We start from the raw sequence: 20,943 nt of genomic DNA on the forward strand, positions 1-20,943 counted from the left end.
CGCTAGGGTCATGTTGATTTGAGCAGTTGTTTTTGTTTCATTTTTAACTCAATTTTTTCATCAACGAGTACGCAGTGCATTATCGCTGATTATAAAAGAAAAATTCATACTATCTTGAAGACACTCTGACAAATGTACTTTTCATGTTAATCTACTTATAGAGATTAAATGCGCCGTGTACAACAATCAAATAATTATAAGATTGCTATCATTGGTGTTATGCATTGTTTATCAGCCACCTTAATTTCCATTGAATAAAGCAAACCTTTTACAAATGTTTGTACGCAGTACGTGCAAGGACTTGTCGCAGCTAATTGTATATCGATTTCATATATATTGAGCAAGGTAAAAGATAAACTTGAACTTTTCATCAATTATTTATCGACGATACAATTAGGAAACGCGCTAATTATTTTCAAAAAAAAAACAGGACTCGCTTCTACAGTCCCGAGTGTGGAAAAAAAATTGTAGCCAGTATAATTCGCATTCTACGCAATGACTTCCGAGCGCTTTGCTTTTGCACTGCTTGTAAGCAAGAGCCATTATCGAGTTAAGTTCAATGTCACCACGTCCCCACTGGCTGCCATGGACGACCCAGTCTGCTCTATGTAAAGTGGTAAATGGCCATCAAATCCGGCTGCACACCGCCGCGCGATTAACACTGCGTTCGAGCATTTGTCTCATGCTGAATAAACGAGATTAATCTTTTTCTGATCCCTATAATAGAATCAGAACGTGGCCTCCCTTACCTTGGCATCAATCTTCCGATAAAAATAATCGGAGAGCATCGATTTGTCATTAGATCGATCGTTTCGAAATGTTTTGTGTAGAATAATTTTATCAACAGTTAAGCTTTCGACGAAATCCTATATACAATCTCATTGGAACGGTACTGAAGACTTGGATTGTTTTATGCCGCATTGTTAAAATCGATCACGCTAGAAAATACGCAGAAAACTCGTTTTAAAAGCTAAACAATCGAATCCCGAAGGAAAAAATCGGAGACGGTCTCGACTCTTCCGCGGTATTACATCACTGACGACGTCGTCGCGAGCGTTCGCTCTGAAAAAGCGAAAAAGAATAAAAGGTCGCAGTCGCGCTAAAAATAAGCGGCACTTTTCGCTTTTTTTAATCGCAAAGAATCTCAGACAAACTAGAACACTTATCGTCAACTGTCGTCGCGCGCGCATAGACTATGCGCGCGAGCGCGTTCTCTATTCGCGCGTCCTAAAATTACGCGCATTCTAATTTTACGCCCCAACCTTCCAAAGAACGCAGCGCGTATATACTTTCTCCATAATGTCAAGCGTCGAGAGAGCGTCTATATTCGTTGACCGCGCTCTCGGCGACGCGGGACCGAAATTTTCGTTTTCCGATGGTTTTGAAATTCCGGGCCGAACGTGTGCGTGCGCGTATAGTTTTGCCGAAAATACTGGACGACGACCTCGGTGCGCATTTGCAAAGGAAAAATCAATCGAATGATAATTACACGCTTTCCGCATGAGAAGGTGTATTAGAAGACACAAGGCGTTTATTTTTAATTGGAATAAAAGCTATTCTCTTGCGCGACACGAATTGTTACTTCAAGAGGAAACGACGAGAAGCCATCCTCTCTCTCTCTCTCTCGATACGGAAAATCAATTGGACATGCAAATGAAATTTCTTTTTATGGGACGTGACTTATCTTCTTCGCAGGAAGCGATACATAATCGCTTTCATTGAAATGACAATTAAGCGTAGCAATTCAGAGTTATAGGTACTGTATACTGATTGGTCATGCACCGCCAGTGTCACGCTGATTGCCTATCATTAAACAATTCCGATATCATGCTGTGGCACTGCATACACAGCAATAATAACATTCATAAGGCATTTTTCAAAGATGATTTACTCACGATGAATAAATAATTACGTTGTGACTCGATCGTATAAGAGTAAACAAAATATTGTCGTCACGATGCAGGATGTAGACAAGGGCGCCTTAATTCCATATTAAGTGAACTTTCAAGTTCATTTTTATTGCCGATCATACACACGCGGACGATGAGTGCGATACACGCGCTCCATTGCAAGGGCAATAAAACTGTGTTTTGCATATTTCATTACCACGGTCGTGTAATACATTACCGCACGGAAGATTTAAACGTATTGTTTCATTATGATAAAAACTGTGTGCGTGATGGTGAGTAGGAAACGTTTTATCCCTTGTAAGATACTAACTCAATGTATATGATTTATATTAATCAAGCAATCTTTTTGGTTCTGGACAAGTCCAAACGTATTTCCCCCAGTAGAGCTTTACGCAACATTAAGCGAATTAAGCGACAGTATTGTACACACGATGGACATGTGGGGGTGACTGCAGTGTATCGATTGAAAAACGAGCGCCACTCGGAATAGCGCTCCCATCCTCAAGGCGGCCACTCCTATCAAAGTAATTTAGTTAATTAAAAGTATATCGCTCCTTTTGGAGTAGCCTGTATATGTACAGGCCAACGCTTTCAGTGTAATTGATTTAGTGCCCGATTACGACTATTAAACTAAAAGGCGGCATACCGAACCGGAGAGAGAAAGATGCGTCATGCGCGCTACTGAGGAAGATATAACGTCAACCGAATTTCCCGGGTCTTTAAATAAAACTTTGCCAGCTACCGGCTCGAGCTGAGTGAGCTTCAATAGCCAGAATCATGATAATAATGTCTGCGGGCGAAGAAGAAAAAGAGAATCGACGCAGGGAGGAAATCCCTGATTCGAGCTTGAGATCTGCTTATGATAACACCTGCAGTAATACCTACTATAACACGTTCAGTCGTCGTGGGATTCGGAATATATATATATATATATATATATATATATATATATATATATATATAATTATTATACTTTTTCCAAATACGCATCACATTATTATTTAGCATTCTGACATTTAATTCATGCAATTATTTAAGTGAACGTGCCTTCCTTTGAATTGTTTATACAATACTTCTGTTAAAATGAGGCAACTTAACAAGTACATAAATAAGTATTTTGATTCTTTCACTAACAATTTTATTTTATAATATATTTTTATGTACCGCTTGGCAGTTCTTCGCCAGTAACAGCATTTCGAACTGGCCAGTCCCTAGTCTGCTAGCCAGTTAAACTGCTCAATTTTCTACCAGGAATGTATATTTATTAAGTCTATTATTTATAATAATAGACTTTAAATAGGAACAAAAATATTCATGGAAAATGTTTGACTGGGATTAATATATTTTTTTATTGACAAATTTATTTTAAAAAAACAGTTTATTTCTTTTCCCGCCTCATAAATTGTGTATCCGATTCGTTTTTTGCCCTTCCCCTAATATGATGATCCATTTAGAGACAGACATATAGTTTTCCCCGGGCGAAGCAGCGGGTCTCAAAAGACAACGTTTAAGGGATTCAAAGAACATAGGATCGATCGCGATTTTAGAAGCTACATGGCGAAGTCCTTTTAGAGCACTTAAAAGCGCAGAAATCTAGAGTCAAGAATGATCTATTGATTTATCTGTGATGGGTTCTGATTGCAAATGAAAAATATCAATGAGAATGTATCATTAAATTAAGAGAAGGGCAAAAAACGACATGCTTAAAAAATAAGGGCCCGCAGGTTGAGAGAAAAGTGAAATTTTCACTTTTTTTAATTGGAGAGAGCACACATGTTATTTATACAATATCTGGGGATACAAGTACGGATCCATATACCTATATATAGGTTTTGAGTTTGACACTTCGTTATCAATTAAATACATATTAGGTATTAGTGACATGGTGAACTTTTTTCACGCCATTTCTCTCAGATTTGCACTCTGTCTTTTGGCTAGAAATATTTGGGAAATTTGAACAGACTATGCATTTTGTAATAATGGTTAAACGTAGTAATATATACAACAAAAACATGATAATATTATGTTATAGAACTGATACTTTATATAGCATAATAATACGTTTTGTGAAAGTACAAAATTGTAATGTTATATTATGACCCCTACATCAAAGTAATATATCTTCCGAATATTGAGACTTTACTATAGAAAACGTTGGGTTAATATTATGCAGAATAAATTTACAAATTCACTGATAATTTTCTTCAAAATTCTCCTGACACACTAGAATGTAATTATACATCCCGTTTGACCGGCTGCTTAAGCTATGCACGGTCGCGACGACTTCGACTATATCAAACGCGCGTTAAACTGTGTCAATTCCAATATCCCGTGTCTCTTATAGGACCGCACCTTTATAATGAGCGGTAAATTATCGGAAAAGAGACGGTCGCGCGTAGCAGGCTTTCAGAAAATCCGAGAGGTTCGCGCGCGCGTAGCACCCTCTGCGCGTCTCGCTTCCACCCACGTGAAATAATTTCACAAAGCTTCAGAGCTCTTGTCCACCATTTTTTCCAAGCCGAGCGCTTTACGGCGCCTCGTCTTATTTGGCCATTGGAAAAGCCGTTATGTTTTAGACGCGTATAAACGCGCGGATTTCCAATCGATGCTTTGCGAATAAAAAGAATCGAGGGAATCGAAGAGATTCTATTATACGTACTGTAGGGCGGAGACATCAATGAAATGAAGGAAGGACGCTTCGACGCTGTAATTAAAAAAAGAACCTATTATATGATGCAGAGAAATTTTAATGAGTGCGCACTTGAGTTCTGGCGCTACGACAGTTTGATTTCTTAAATCTTCTGAAGTTCTTTGATCAATGTTATAAAAAGCAATTACGAATATTAAATTATGTTCCTTAGCTGTGGCACTATATAAGTATAATTAATATTATTTACTATAGCTTTATAATTTTACTGATCATTATGATTGATTTTAAATTCGAATGCCTACCTTGTATAATGCATTAAAATATATAAAATTGTTATTTTGTTTATCTGCATTTGTAACATCTACTGTTGTATAGTGTTTGAAGTTCAAGACTTATGTAAACACATATGCTGTATGCTTACTCAAAATGCATGCTTCACTATCATACTGTTCTCCTGTTTCACAGTTCTACGTGTACGTTGCTTCATCGTTCTACATTTTCTATTTTATACTTGGTATTGGTATCTCACTATATATACACTACATGCACATTCGCATGATTTCATGTAATATGAAAATTCACCCGTGTGGCTAATTATATACTGCTACATCTACAAAAAAATGTATGAACTATAAATTTCGAAAATTTATAAAACTTTATATAAAACAACAATAATGTGAACGAATAACAAAATATTGTACGTAAAATATTCTTCCAATTTCTGCATTCCTGAGTGAAAAGCAGCGTCAAGTTATATTTATATTCGAAGAAATCATCTAAGGTAGAAGATGCCTTACTCAAGACATACCTTAAACGGTCAGTCGTCTATCCGGGGGCGTAGCTCAGATGGTAGAGCGCTCGCTTAGCATGCGAGAGGTACCGGGATCGATACCCGGCGCCTCCAAATCTATTTTTGATCTTTTTTTTTAAGCTGTTTAAATTTTTAACATAAAAAACTTTTCCCGTATTTTTATGAGATAATCTTTATTGAATGTATTCATTATTTTGAAAATTTGATATCTTACATAATAAAATTTGTTGTGTAAAATAATAATCATCTTTCTTATGGAATTGTTGTAGAAGTTTGTATATAAATCTTTAATATAATTATTACTAACTGTGCTTTATTTTATATTGCATTGATTAAGTAAATAAATAAATATGCTAACACATTGAACGTTTTTCTGTGGGTATAAGTTCCCGGGAAAAGCAACAGGTAATTATACAAAATAAATTATACGAAAAATATTATTAAAGAATAGCAAGTTTTTTTCCAATCACACTCTTCTTTGCCTCTTTTGTTTAGAATAATATAAAAGTGCAGGAATCGTTCTATTTGAATTTTATAATTTCAATCTCAATACTTCGTTGTTATAATACATTTAATTGTTAGTGATAAAAACTATGGGAAATCTATTTAAATATTATTGCATTTATATATGTTATATGAATTAAACCAATCAGTACTGCATTCGGCAAAAATGGCTTACGCGCCACATATGTGATTTTTGCCTGATTTATTTTTGATGTTCAACTTACTTAAATATTTTTTGTTTTATTCTATATGATATTTAAAAAATGTCTTGAATATTAATTTGGATAGGCTTATATGGCTGGCCGTATTAATGCAACATTTTTATCGTTATGCTGATACTGACGACAGACGAAAAGCTAAAACTACCAACTACAAAACTATGCTGGTCTATATACATTAAAATTATGATTGCATAGACTAATCCTTATCGAGAACAAACAACTCACTTCTACACCCGAGGATAATTACAGATAGGTACGTGCTGATGTTCCACGAGCGATGCTAAAAATTACTCTTAGATACCAGACATTATTTTTCATCGCGAGCATAGTTTAGTCACTTGATGATTATATCCTATATATTCGAAAAATACACGATTATAACTAAAAATTCAGTCTTAACACCCAAACGTGCCACTTTATAAATTCAAAGTTTCATCTCTTCGCGTGACTAATTATTCAAATACATAAAATATTCCTTTCGCTCTCAAGAAAATCCAGCATCAAACCAACGACACTATAGAGTTCCTCGACTCGTCCCGAGCATTAGCGCGGAGCGCGCGAAGCTACTACTTGCACTATCCGCTGGTATCTCTGTCTTTCTCTCTCGCTCTCTTACTCTGTTTCCGAGTGGCAATAGTAAAAGACAACCGCAGAGCTAGGGAAGGGAGAGTGAGAGAGCATTGGCCGCGGACGTTAGCACGCGTGGCAGAGCTGCAGCAGGTATAGATCGAGAGAGAGAGAGAGAGAGAGAGAGAGAGAGAGAGAGAGAGAGAGTGTGTGTGCATGTGTGTGTGTCTACCTTCTCTCGCTCGCGCGTTCTCCTGCTGCTCGCGTTCTCTCTCTCACTCCACCACGCGCTTAGAGTCATTCCCGAGAAGAGAGAGAGAGACAGCTATCCTAAACGCGCTTAGCTCAACGCCGCCACCTCCTCGGCGAGTCTGCTCTCCGCCTACTTCTAAACAGCGTTTTACCAACAACGATTCCCGTTGTAGACTCGTTCGCTCGCCTGTGAGCCGAGCGTGTGTGTGCGTTCGCCGGTCGCACTGCGCTGACTGGCTGGATTTTGATGTCGCTGCGATTAGCTTTGAGAGACGGGAACGACTGTTACGTAGTTTTCACGAATTTGGGTTTTAGAGTGATCGTTTGTTAGCGATGTTTAGAAGGGTCATTTTGGTCGCGCTTTTTCTTTTGTTTTTAATATAATTCAAACGAGATTCTTGAACACTCTTACACTGACGCAGCTTCCGTCGGGCTAATCGAATACTATATTATAGCAGTATGCTTAGGCGATAAGATATTTTACAACGTGATCGCTAGCTAAATCAATTGTTTATGCGCTTTTCTACGGTTAAACAATAATGTCTCTTAACGATTTTCCTCCTACTTTTATAGCCCCGCAATTTAACACAATGAACGAGCACAAACGATGTATTATATCCAGCCAGCAAACATCGCCGTGTGTTTAGAACAACATTATCTGTCATAGAGTCACGCTATCGTTTCGCAAGCCGCGCGTAGACTCGGCCAGCACTTCGACACTCCTGGTCTCCTGTGATTCAAGCGAAGCACGCGCTCGCGCTTTCGCGTTTTCAAGCGCGCGCGATCTCGCTCGGATGCTATCGTCTACTCCATCACGGCGACTTGGAGTAGCACATCCTCTTGCGGCTCATACATGCGGTTTGCGAAATGTTGTCTGCGCCTATAACTTTTCATTAATTGATGACAAGCTCTTTGTGGTTTTAAGCAGGTTTCGCTTTTTGAGTTAAAACATTTATAGTTCATGTTGATCCGTTTAAAGAGCTTTAAATATAAAAGAGTATTAAATTTTATCCTATTAAATGAAAAAGATCTGGTATAACATAAGAAATAATTAAAAAGTATTGAAGTAGATATTCAACTTTATATGGCGTCCATCGTTGTTAATTGCAGTTTAATCGGTCTTTTACAACAATGCCTTCATTATTATTTCGCACATATAGGTATGTGTATAGGAAAGAATTCCTGGACTAAACTTAAAAATGTCCTGTTTTAACGAAATGCTATCTATCTAAATAAGTTTCAGTATAATCCAATTTTTATTCGCTGAATTTTTTATCCTGATATAATTAAAATAATGTTGTAAAATATACGTTTCCGTTCATTAATATTATGGTTTCGAAGCACATACGAACACTATTATGTGAATTCCTTTTTGTTAAATTTGAACAATAATTATAAAAAAGACATCCCAGCTATCACTGAAAATTCAAAAGCATTTTTACACTCCATCTGCCTGACTCAAATCCATTCAATTTCGAAGCAAAAAAATCCTCTTACGTTTTTGTACAATCGAAAAACTTGCAAGTACAGCGACGAGTCATTAAAACGGCATATAAAATGCGTATACACAGAACCGCCATTGCAGTAGTGCCAGTGCAGCGCCATATCAGAGCCGAATTTCACGCAGGCTGATGCCGCGTGTGACTGCCATGACTTTTTGGGGGAGGAGACAAGGGTCAGCGAGCAGACTGCACCGCTCACAGGACGGCTGATTTTTCCCTCGGAGAGCGAGAGCGAGCGACAAGCCCCTCGGCCTTCGTGTTCTCCTGTTGGCTTACATGTTTTTTCTTTATTCAACGTTTCCACATATGACCCACCCACGCGATTCGCACGTGTGGACATGCATAATACAACTAATAAAATAACTAAATCAACATTTGCGACGACAATCGATTAGCCTTTTAGCGGCTCTTATTCGTGTGATACGCGTGTGCCGTATGTGTTGGGCAACGCCTGCGATTGGTCAGCTCGTGAAAGCGCGCCAAATTTTGAAACTCGAAGAGCTGTGCAATCGCTTATCTGCTCTGGAGGAGGAACGTTTTTCTTTAAAAAGTCGCTGTAATCGTGGCGAAATTTTATTGTTTGAATGCAGACGCTTTGGCAATTACTTCCTGGTTGATCTTTGATAAATGTAATAAATAATGAATGAAACAACTGCTGTAAAGAAGTGAATCATCGTGTAAACGTTTGTTTTTGAACTTTATACCAATTCGAAACTGTTTGCTTTTATAAATATTATAAAATTTTGACGATTGTCAATTATCTTAAAAGGTTTATTTCCTTAAGTACTCTGATTTACGGAATAAAATTACAATGATTAATAAATAACCGAATTATTTCCACGCATTATCAATCTCGACAATAGTATAATTTATAACGTTGATCGACAAAAACAGATCTGAATATTGTATAAAAATTCAAAACTGATAATCGGGAATACCTCAATGGGTGATGTAGTTGCGCGGCGCACCTAATGGATATAGCATATCACACGTGCGGTATAATACAGTGTAACCGTGTAACTCAGGCATTATACGTCGCATGGCTCTGAGAGCTCCTTATGCTCCTATAGCAGGGCAAACATGATACGTGCGTATATGCCTCTCTATACGATGTATGCTCGCTCAAGAGCGCGTATACACGCAGTCTAGCCATGCAACCCTAATAACGCGTGTGTCGATGTGACGACGTAATGTGCGTGACACACGCGTATTCGCGCGCGTGTCTGTGCCGGATGGTGATCTACTTGCGCCAATAAGACGTTCCGAGTGGTATATGCCTGTAGTAATGTAATTGATCATGTTTTGCAAATTGATTCATTATGAAAATGTATAGGCTGCCGCCGATCTTCTGCAACTATTGTAATATTTTTGTTAAAAAATAAAAACAGCTGCGTTCGTTACGGATACACACCGGCGGACACATGCGAGCGCTTTAGAATAAATAGCAGGATACATAGCGGTGAATTTCTATATGTAAACTATTGGGAAAGCATGAACGGGCGGAAAATTTACGTGAACTGCGCGTACGATACAAGATGACAAAATTAATTATTTAAAAAATGCTCGAATATATAAACTATCTCTATAAACGAACTTTCAAATTCAGCCGTTTAACGAAAGTCTCTCATTAACAGCATCGCGAGGCCTAAATCCTGTCATGTAAAATCTCGACTCATCACTCTCGAACCAAGATTACCCGCTTGCAGAGGCACAACTCTCTCAGCTCCCGTTCCCAGCAAAATCTCAAAGATCATCGAGATCACCGCAAGCTAAACGTCTCCTGAAAATCTCTCGCGAAACCGCATGAAAAAAAGCGCGACCGCAGCGCGCCTCCTTGCACAATGCACATGCATGGTGCTCATGCGTCCCGTGTACAGTTGGACCGCAGTCAGGCTCGTGTGTCTCTCGCCCCGAAAAAGGAATACTCTCGCTCTCTCTTTCGCATACATATACACGACAGATCATGCTTCCCCGATAAACCGAGCCCAGCCGGCAGTGCGTGAGAGCCCATGACCACTTACACCGTCTGTACGTACACGTCGCGGAACTACTTGCCGCGTGCATACGCACTCGCGCGTACGCGTGTGTGTATGTGTGTATATATATACACATATACGGGGGCCTGTCCGCTCGACAGTGGTGGGGGGGGCGCGTCCTTACTCCTTTCAGGCCCTTGGCGAGCACTACCTGCTGGGGCTGTTGCCTTGGTAACGCCACGCACGCAGCCCCCTCGGGCCCTTTGTACGGAGCTTGCCTTAGGGCTATATACCTGCGCTCTCTTTCTGTTATTATAGGGTTGCGCCACGCTTCTTCTTCTTCTTCTTCGTTTTGCGAGCGCTGCGAGAGGCTCTTTATACTTATTCGCAAGCGAAATATTGTAATCATCATTATTGAAAAAAAAATTTCGACAAATTTTATTGTGACACATTTATTTATTAACACACTGTGTTGTACAACGCTTTTCCTGATCCACTAACAAAATGCAGAACAGTGTCATCTTCAACGCATAACATACTAATGTCGCGCTTCTCGTAACTCATCCCAATTATTGTATACGTCCTTCTCGTGTCCGGCCTCATCTATTCACCAAGCCAACGCGCGTGGACTTACCAGCTAGCTAAATGCTCGCAAACGTACTCTTCGCGCACTCCAGTATGGCCTCGAAGACACACACGCACGCAGGTGCACTCGGTGCTAAATTACAGCGTCGCGGACGCGCGAGGAATTCGCTTAGTTCGCCGCGTCAGCTCGTCTTTGATGGCCTCGACGGCGGCTGCGGCGAGCGGCGCGTCGAACAGACATAGAAAGAGCTGCCGCTGCAGAGTCGTAGGTGCGGAGAGCGAGAGCTAAACGCGCAGAGTGTATCAGGCGAGAGCGGCGCGAGTTGGCAGCGGCGAGCCGCCTACTCCCACGCCTCGACCTCCTGGCAGTGATGCGAGCCTAGTGGAAATTCTCGTTCTCTATTGTTCCACCCTAATTAATGCCGCGCGTGCGCGCGCGGCTGTGGCAGAGCCGCCGTACGCACGTGTGCGATACTCGGATGTGGTATAGGGCAGCGAGCGAGTGAGAGGTCGCACCAGCTACGTATAGGTATACCTAATACGCGCGTGGAGAGGAGGACGCGCGCGACAAAGAAAGCCACGACCCTCGTCGACTCATGCTGCCCTGTTAGGCTCCGCTGTCACTTATCCAATATCTGTAAACAAAAAATGGTTATTGTCCCACCTACCGAGCGATTACGCCTGTAATTTCGACTGCCGCCGGACCGTTTACGAGCTCGGAGGGAGCTGGCCGAACGACCTTTACGAGCGAGGGCCGAGCAAAGCCGACGGGGAACCTTGGGGGACCGAAATTTCGCCGGATCTTGCGAGCTTTTCGCGGCGGATCCAGCCGCGGTGAGGAGCTCTCTCTCTCTCTCTCTCTCTCTCTCTCTCTCTCTCTCTCTCTCTCTCTCTCTCTCTCTCTCTCTCTCTCTCTCTCTCTCTCTCTCTCTCTCTCTCTCTCTCTCGTTCTTGGAGTTGAGTACATACTCTATCTAGGGTCTATGATTTATTGGATCATCGTATCCAGATCTTTAGCCGGTCGGTTCGAGTTTTCTCGCATACGGAAAAAGCATCCTTTAATCCACAGTTGATTACCGAAATTTCGCGACGCAACAGATGGACGAACCGAAAGTTAGGCATACGCGAAGGAGGAAAAAAAGATACATCCCTCGCGACTCAAGTTCCTCGCGAAACAGAGCCGCGCGCGCTCACCTGCGGAATCGGCCGATTCTTATATTAGACTTAGTTTTTTTTTAATACAACATGTCGCGAGAGCTATCAGGTGAGCATGTCGGGTAGCAAGCCGCGCTTAGGCCTGAGTCTCCGCCTACTGCAGCAGCAGCAGCAGCAGTAACAGCGTCGAGAGAGTTGTAATGAAGAACGGCGCGCGAAAGGGGACGGTGAAACGGCAAGTGTGCCCCCCGCGCTTTTTCTGCTTCCCTGGCTGACGGCAAACTCGTTGACGTCCCTTTGAGCGCTGCGGCTTGTGTCGGGTGAACGTCTGCTGTGCGGCGCTCTCTTTTTGCGCAAGAGACTCTGCGCTCGCGATCCCGTGGGTATTCGGCCTTGTTTTAGCATTGCAGCGAATTCATCGGGTGGAGAGCTTTGTCTAGATTTGGTGTATGCTTAATTTCTCACATAGTTACAATTTGTTCGATATGCTGATGGCTATGAGTGTGCTGTAAAATTAAAAATAAATGCTGAATTGTGCAGTGTATTTTAAGCCAAAGGGTCCTTTGTTTTCGAGATACCAAACATTTTACTGAAATTTCGGGTTATTTTAAAACACAATCGTGCCCACAGATTTAATTTTAACTACAAAACGTATTAGAGTTAGGTGAATAGAGAAGACTGAGAGTGAAAATGAAAGTAGCGAGAAAGTGCTTTCTTTTGCATAATAAGTCACATTATACCAGTATTCGTGTCTATAAATATTTTGTTTCATAGTATATCTATTAAAAAATAATACGACTTTAAAGTAACTTAACTTCAGAATCACGACCCATCGAGATGAAATACTGAATGAGAGCCACTCTCTCTTTGTAAGTTAATAAAGGAATTCACCCATTAAATCTTCAAAAATATATAATTTTACCACGCGCAGGTAGCACATAAATTGCACAAAGCAATATCATAAGCGTCAGTTTGAAGAATGAAACGTATAAAAGGCCTCTTTTGACATTTGATGCACGAGGTACTTGTCCGAAAAAGGAATATTCTAATTTCCAAGTATGAAAAGGTTTAAAATGATGCATGACCGCGCGGGGTGCATTAAAAATTTTTTTATATAAATAATATACTTTGTTTGCGAAGATAATACTTGATTTATTATTCTTGTTTCGCTTGATTATCGCAAAACTATACCCGAATGGCTTATGATATTAAATAAAAACAAAACGTCGTACGTTCGATCCTATATTATAGGATTAAAAAGTTAATCCGAAAACCGCGCGCTTGCGAGAGGACGATTCGATGTGCGGCGCCGCTCGATCGCTCCTGATTCCCTGGTATCGTACACGCTCGTCTGTTCTAACCCATTACTTCGCGGCGCGGAAGTTGCTCGCGTGCGTTTCTCCTCTCGAGCGCGCCGGCCGCCGCAGCTTCGCTTGATTAATGATCCTTCTCCGCGGTAGCTTGTTTTACATTCGCGCGAGGCGAGGCACTGAGCTATACAGTCTCTGCGCAGCTCAGGCTTCTGGACAAAGAGCGAAAGTAACACCTGTGATGTTGATACTGCTCTAATATCATTCAAACGAGAGCCCGCCACCTCCTTCCTTATTAATCTCGGCGATGATTTGATGAGCGCAAATAGAGGTACCGATTGCGCGCAGTTTCGTCGATAATGCCTTACCGATCGAGCCTCTCCGCGCTTGCAGAAAACACGGAGACGCGAAACGCGCGCAACTGACGATGTCTGCTGATGTAATTTGTAGATTTCGTTATGCAATATTTAATTATTTAAAAAAGTAATGCGATTTCATTACTTCATTTTTTCCAAAAAGAAAAAAACAATATATCAATTTATAGAAATAGTTGAAGATGTCTTTGCATTCGACGCGTAATAAGCAATCACTATATTTTCAACTGCACAAGCCCTTGTATGAATGATTGAATATTATATCGGAAGAGTATCATTCGACACCTCTCAAATTTTTCTAGGACAACAATACAAGTACCGCTATTAAGTAAAAGCTTTTCTGTCGAGCAGCGAAGGTGATTGATCATCACTTTCCAAACAAGTCAAACGTGTGTAACGTTGCTCAAATCGTAGACTGATAACTGATATCCGAAATCGATGTTCTACAGACAATGGAAACCTTGCTTTTCGAAGACCTACAAACTCTGACATGGATATCGATTAAAAGTTACAACTCGAGATCGACGAGATACTGCCCCCGATAGTAAGCCAATATAGAGAAGGACCTGAATATTTAAAACCTCGGTACCCATGACACACTTTCCTCAAACTCCAGAAGGTATCCCAAAAGCCACCAGCTGACACATTCTTGCCTGGAAAGCCGAGAAGGATATAGCTAAGCAAACAGGCGCCGGGCGAGGGGGGAAGCCGCAGCTGGTGCAGCTCATCGAAAGGATCGGAAGCACACAATACCCCGCTTGCATACAACAGCCTGATGGCCATCGGGCAACATACGGCTTCCCCGTATACGTATATACGTGCGTGTCACTCTGCGTCGAGTCAAAGTGCGCGCCGGTGCTGTCGGCAGGTCACACGCACACACACACACACCCACACTCAGAGGGGGAGTCCGTCACGTCACCCTTCTCTCTCTCTCTCCGACGAGGGGTTGCGGCTACCAGCCGAGTCCTCGTGTTAGCCTGTTACCGAACCGCCCTTGTTTTCCAATAAATACAAAGCACGCGGCCCAAAATTCGACTGCCAGGGCTGGCAATTTGTCGTCGCTCTTTATTTATTTATTTTTTTCATTCTACCCCCCGATACATACAGCGCGTTAGGGTTGGTAAAAGGGGGCTGATGGCTGGGCAGGCGAAGACCTCCCGGGCGACATGGACTCCTGCTCCATTTCCGGTGCACTTTCCGCGGTGGCGGCGACTCGTCTGCTCTTCCTCCGGTTATTCGGCAGCTGCGCAGTCGCCGCGCAGAGACTTGTACTGCTGCCGCTGCTGCATAGCATAGTGGCGTGGGCGGCTGCACGTTCGGCGTGATTAACGAGGAACCCAGGAAACTGCGGGGCGTTTTACAGCGGGTGAGCGTTGCGAAACGAGACTCGCGGCGGATGTTGCGGCGACCCGAAAACCTTGTTTGAGCTTCACTAATTTTAGATTCGCGCGCATACTTTTATGATGAACGTGACATTCGCTATAGGTGCATCGGTATTCCAGATTAGGTGGATTCCAGTGTGGATGTGCGTTTTCTTTGTGTAAGAAATGTTCTTGTCAAATGCTAATGTTTTTACAAGTATTTTCTAATTATTTTCGCTGCTAAACGGATAATTCAATGTAGGCGCGCACCTTTTTTATCGGCTCATATTGACGAACAAACACAGAAGATGAATGTATGTTACCCATCTATATTTGGGAAAGAATGTGTACTCTACAGCATGGAAAGCCGAGTCTTTAGTCCTTATAATAATTATGGGGCTGAACGTAATTGAAGGTGTGTGTCTAGATTGATATACGACAGCGAGTATGTCAATCTATAGATCACATCAGTTGTGTATTCAGTAATTTAAGCAAGCTTTCACGATATTATTGTACAACTTACAATCATAATATTATAGCATTTTTTAATGTAAAGATGAATAATTGTGTTTTCATCAAAAACCAGATATCTTCTCATTACTCAGGTTTATGAAAAACATGGATTTCGTTGAACTACAATAGATACCAAAGTGTACACAGCTACTAGACTGCAATGAACAACTGTATACGTACACAGTAATATAAGATAACGAATGAAAGATTCACGAACGAATAAATCGTCTATGCTAAATGTACAACTTCGTGGAAAAATGAAAAGTAGAAACTTAATCAGTTGTAAAATTAAGTAATGTTGTGTAAGATTTTTTACACCACGATTCACTAAACAATAATTCGCGGGAGATAATGCAAACAATATCTACACATTGTTTTTACCCTAAGGTGCACACTAAACGTACAGGAAAAGACACATACAAGTATAATATATTCGATCAATCATAAAACACTAACACAATTAATATGTAAATACGTGTTAAAAGTGTTTTTAGAAAACGATTTAGTATTTTTTTATAACTGAAACAAAAATATCTTTTTCAATTAAAGAAATAAAAGGTATATTATTCGGATTGTTTAAGAATGAATATAATCGAAACCTGTGTAAAGAATTAGGCTTATTTAAAGTCTGTCGCGCATGATTATGTATTCAACATATGGCAAACAGTGTACATATCACGATTTTCATTCTTCGAGGGAATCTCGTATTGTTATCACAGTTTCGTTCTATTCATCATGAAAGTCGCTTGCCTACTTTTGGTCACTTTGGTCTCTCTCCAGGGTTGTGAGTATTTAACGTGTCATGAAGTATACAGTGTTGTTTTAGTATGATATTGCACCTTAATATTGTTAAATCATGTTAACTTATTTAAGCTTTGGCTAGAAGACCCAGGATCGCTGGAGGAGCATTTGTGACAATTCAAGATTTTCCCTACCAGGTACGTAATTATACATATGTAATGATAAATTAACGAACTTTTGATTAACAGAAATATGCATAATACTATTGTTTATATACTCGTATCTAATAAGGAATCAAGAAAAAATTGCGTATTCTATTGCTATTGAATAATGTCTATTGTATCTTAGTTATGTATACCTATTTGAACAGTGGTAACGGTGACGTAAAATAATTCAACATTGATATAATAGATACCTTTTTTACCCGTGATAATCAACACAAAATCTATATAATTTATTTATTAATTAGCAAATTACACAATCAACTACAAATTTGATTTCTAGGCAAGCCTAATTCAATACAACTCGTCAGAAGAAGACAGAAGTGGAGAGCCTATTTGTGGCGCTACTATTATCAGCGATAAATGGCTTGTTACGGCTGGACATTGTTTAGAGTACGTACGTGACGGGGAATCTCGATTAAAGTTTAATTTTAACTTTTTATTGGACAATAGTTATAATTAATGATCGTTATATTTTTAGCGAAATGGATGTCGCTGACCTGAAAGTTCGAACTGGCGCTACGAAGAGATACAACGATGGAGAAGAGCACGAGATTAAGAGACTGATCATGCACCCTGGCTTCAAGATTCACGAATATATTATTACTGATGACATTGGTCTTATTGAGGTATAATTTTTGGATTGATTTAGACTGTACGGGGTATTATTGAGCGAAAACTTGAGATTATATTTTTCGTTTACATCAATATCTTATAGCTCGCTAAGCCAATCAAGTTCAGCAATGTACAAAAGGCTATTCCGTTGGCCAAGCCCACCGATGAACCTACTCCGGGAAAAATTTTGACTGTTTCTGGATTCGGAAGAGAAGAGCAGGTGTGTAAATTACACACACACACACATATATAGATATACAATTACGTATTAACACTTACAGTACGAGGAAACTAAAACATTGCAACTGAAGGCCGCTTACTTACCGATCGCTTCTCTGGAAAAATGCCAAGATGATTACTTCTTGGATCCGGTGACCGATAAAATGATCTGCGCCGGTAACAGCGCAGACAGCTCTTGCAAAGGTGACTCTGGTGGTCCGGGTGTCATGGATCACAGACTCGCCGCTATAGTTTCTACCGGATTCCTCTGTGATACTACTAACGTACCTGCTGTTTTTACTGCCGTCTACAAACATCTTGACTGGATTAACCAGTATGTTCAAGCTTAAATAAAATAGTTTTTAAGTTCGTTGTACAATAAAACGCATTTCAAACTACAGCTTTTAAGTTTCACGTTATTTTTTACCAACTCGATGAAGTATCGTGAAATTCGAGCTTACCACTGCCGTTGATGCCTTTCCTTTATACTCCAGCCCCCAAAAAATGTTCAAAAAGTACATCTCCATTAGCTGCAACACAATGAATTAAAATACTGGATAAATCACGGCATTGCTCTCAGCTCAAACGCACAATTTGCAGCGTACACGAGCCAGAAGCGCGGCGGCAAAGGAATTCATAAAACATCAAAGCCCCGCAGCATCCACAGCAATACGCCAAAGCGATATATCGCGTATTCCCTATGCACGCGCCCGATACTAGAGTGCGCGTACACACACACACACACAAACGGCCTCGAGATCGCGGTAGACAGTCAGTGAAGTACACACATGTAGGAAGAGGCACACGTGTATCCATCGACAGTGGAACCGCAGAGCGGGCCATGAGTGACGAGGGCTGAGGTGGGGGATCGAATCGACCGGGGGGGGGGGGGGTTCGGCGTTCGGGGGGTTGAAAAGGGGGTCGGGTCGTCGTGGCGCGCTACTGAGCCCGACGCGCCGCGAGAACGCTGCCACCTCCTCGGGTCGATGAGATCCTGGGAGTGTGGCGGGCATCCGCGACGATTCGTCCCTCGGAAGAAGCCGCGAAAAACGTGGCGGCCTCCTTTTTCCGGGCGCGACTTTTCGGGGAGAGGCGCCTGGAGACAGGCCACCGGCCTTGGCTGCCAGCCACCTCGAGCCACTTAAGCAGGCCTGCGTCTCACTACGGACAGGCTCGCATAGTCCGCGAGGTGGTAGTATCAGCGCGATGCGAGCGCGACTCCCCTCGCATATAGAAATCTACCCCCTACTGACGACGACCTCTTTTTTTCGTGAGCTCCCGCGCACATCTACGCCCTCACACGCGTATACGCGCCGATGATGCCGTTGTGTCGCGCTTCTGTATACGCCGGCTAAAATGTTTCGGCCCTTTCGTCGGCCTCTTTTTCGCGAGCTCTGCACTGTGGGGCCGCCCCCTGATGGGCGAACGCGCGCGCGCACACACCCTGCACACTCGTGTGCGTGACGGCGAGAGAGTTTGTGTTTACTTTGCCATTGCTATTCGCGAGATATCGATTTGCGATACATACATATACGCGGGGGCGAAGCGCGCAGGGCGCATGTACCGACACATCATGCTGAACCTGCTGAAAACTGGTGTTCGAATCCTATTGTATGTTTGAGGGGTGAAGGTATTGTTCTAATGACAGTTGTTTACTCTTTTGGGATGTTCTAAATTTTCCGAATTTATGACCTAGATTGATCCTCGTATTAACGAGGCATATACTATTTTTTCACTCAGTTTTCCTCAATTACAACGATGTAACGTAATCAGCTTGCAGAAATTTAGACTTATTTGGCGTGCTCCATGTTTAAATCCATACAGTTGAATAAAATATGTAGATTCGTACGATTAACAAACAGAAGGTTTGAGGAATTTCCTCATACCAATGTCTACTGTTCGAAACGGACCTTGATCATTATTTGAAAAATTGTACAACAATTTTGTATCGCAAAATGTACATAACTTGACCAGTTTATGCTAACACCGTAAAAATGTAAATCCAACTTGGATTTTGGCCATTGCTAAAAAATAAGTATTCAATCGTGGCCATCTCCATCACAAAAGCCTAATGAATTAATGATAAATTATAATCAGAGCATTTACCTGAAATACAATTTCAAGAGTTCAACTTACACAAGTAAGTACAATTTGTTTTCAAACCAAGTAAGTAAAAATGTATACATTTTTTAGAATCAGCCCTGTGAATGAAGAATCTGCGCAAGGTGCTCGACACCTGAATACTCTTTTGGGCTCTTGTTTTCCGGGTGTTTCGCCCTGGTTGCCAACACCCACCCAACGATTAGTTTACTTAGTTTTCGATTGAAAAAACTCAATACACCTTTTCAGCATTGACATCCTTTAACGGCTGTTCTTCTGTAAAAAGCCTCGAACTGCCCCAAATCAAGGTTTTCGCACAAAGAAATCCTGCTATTAAACTTGTCCCTTCGTGGCAAGCGCAAGGACAACAGCTGTGCCTGCATTCCAATGTCCACTTTTATACCTACTTGAATCCCTGTTTTACTGATCGAGGATTCCTTGCTTCACCCCTCGCAACTTCCATATTTTAAGCTCTATACCAGAAAAGACTAGAAAAGTGGAGCATTCCCAAACTTAAATTCTTATTATTATTACTTCTTTTTACAATGGTTTTTTATACTTATAAAGTTAAAAAGTTATAGTAAGTTTGTAAAGTATGAAAAACTGACCATGCGTACTAAACTAAAAATTTAATGAAAAAACGCAATTATGCTATTAAAAAAGAACAATATTAAACTTAAAAAGTTGAAAGTATCGAGTGAATCTTATAAAAATACATTAAACACTACTAAAAAATCAACCATTCATATAAAAAAATTATATAAGCCTATGAATGTTAAACATTTTTAAAAATTAAATAACAAACGGTATGAACATCGTATCGCAGTATTTCAAGCGAATACGTTCTAGTACCTTATTCTAAAGGAACTGGTCCAGACATCTATTACGGATGAAAATTTGAATAACTCGCTCCTTATGCGCTCCTGGTACAGAGATGCTGAAGATCATCTCGAAACCTGGTCCAGCTGCAGCATTTCAATCATCTCATTCTTCTTCTCTAAAGGGAACCGGAGCTGCTGTGCTGCTTCTATTCTCCTTATGGCGATAAGCGACCACCTGTTACTGGTTTTCAGTGCTTTAAACCGAGTTTGACTGGCTCAAATTCTTGTTGCATAAAATATTTTGCCAAGACAATTATTTTAATAAAAAAGAAAATGTTATATTATACTGTGTTTATCATTGATTTTAGACAAACTTTATGTTCATGACTCATTGTTCTACGCCAATAAAAAAATAAGATTTAATTTATAAATACTAAATAATAATATGAACGAAATTATACTTACTTAATTATTTGCTGTAATCGCTCAAAAACTAAAAGTGATTGATCACTTTTTCATAGACATGTCAGCC

At 40.8% G+C, this 20,943-nt stretch overlaps 2 protein-coding genes and 1 non-coding gene across 3 annotated transcripts in view; all 3 read left to right on the top strand.

Annotated features, from left to right (window-relative positions):
- LOC100680404 (xaa-Pro aminopeptidase ApepP) overlaps nt 1–20,943 on the top strand; it is a 43,106-nt gene that overhangs the window by 2,167 nt on the left and 19,996 nt on the right. The gene's annotated exons all lie outside the window — the stretch shown is intronic.
- Nucleotides 5,392–5,464, top strand: TRNAA-AGC. Its single transcript has one exon. It is a non-coding gene; the product is annotated as a tRNA-Ala (tRNA).
- LOC116416647 (trypsin-7-like) lies at nt 16,795–18,109 on the top strand. The gene is made up of 4 exons (XM_031925707.1): nt 16,795–17,049; nt 17,138–17,285; nt 17,375–17,491; nt 17,553–18,109. The coding sequence occupies exons 2-4, from the start codon at nt 17,142–17,144 to the stop codon at nt 17,838–17,840; spliced, it is 549 nt and encodes a 182-aa protein (XP_031781567.1). The 5' UTR covers nt 16,795–17,049; nt 17,138–17,141; the 3' UTR covers nt 17,841–18,109.

This window comes from Nasonia vitripennis, assembly GCF_009193385.2.
Source record: "Nasonia vitripennis strain AsymCx chromosome 3 unlocalized genomic scaffold, Nvit_psr_1.1 chr3_random0004, whole genome shotgun sequence".
Classification (NCBI taxonomy): Eukaryota; Metazoa; Arthropoda; class Insecta; order Hymenoptera; family Pteromalidae; genus Nasonia; species Nasonia vitripennis.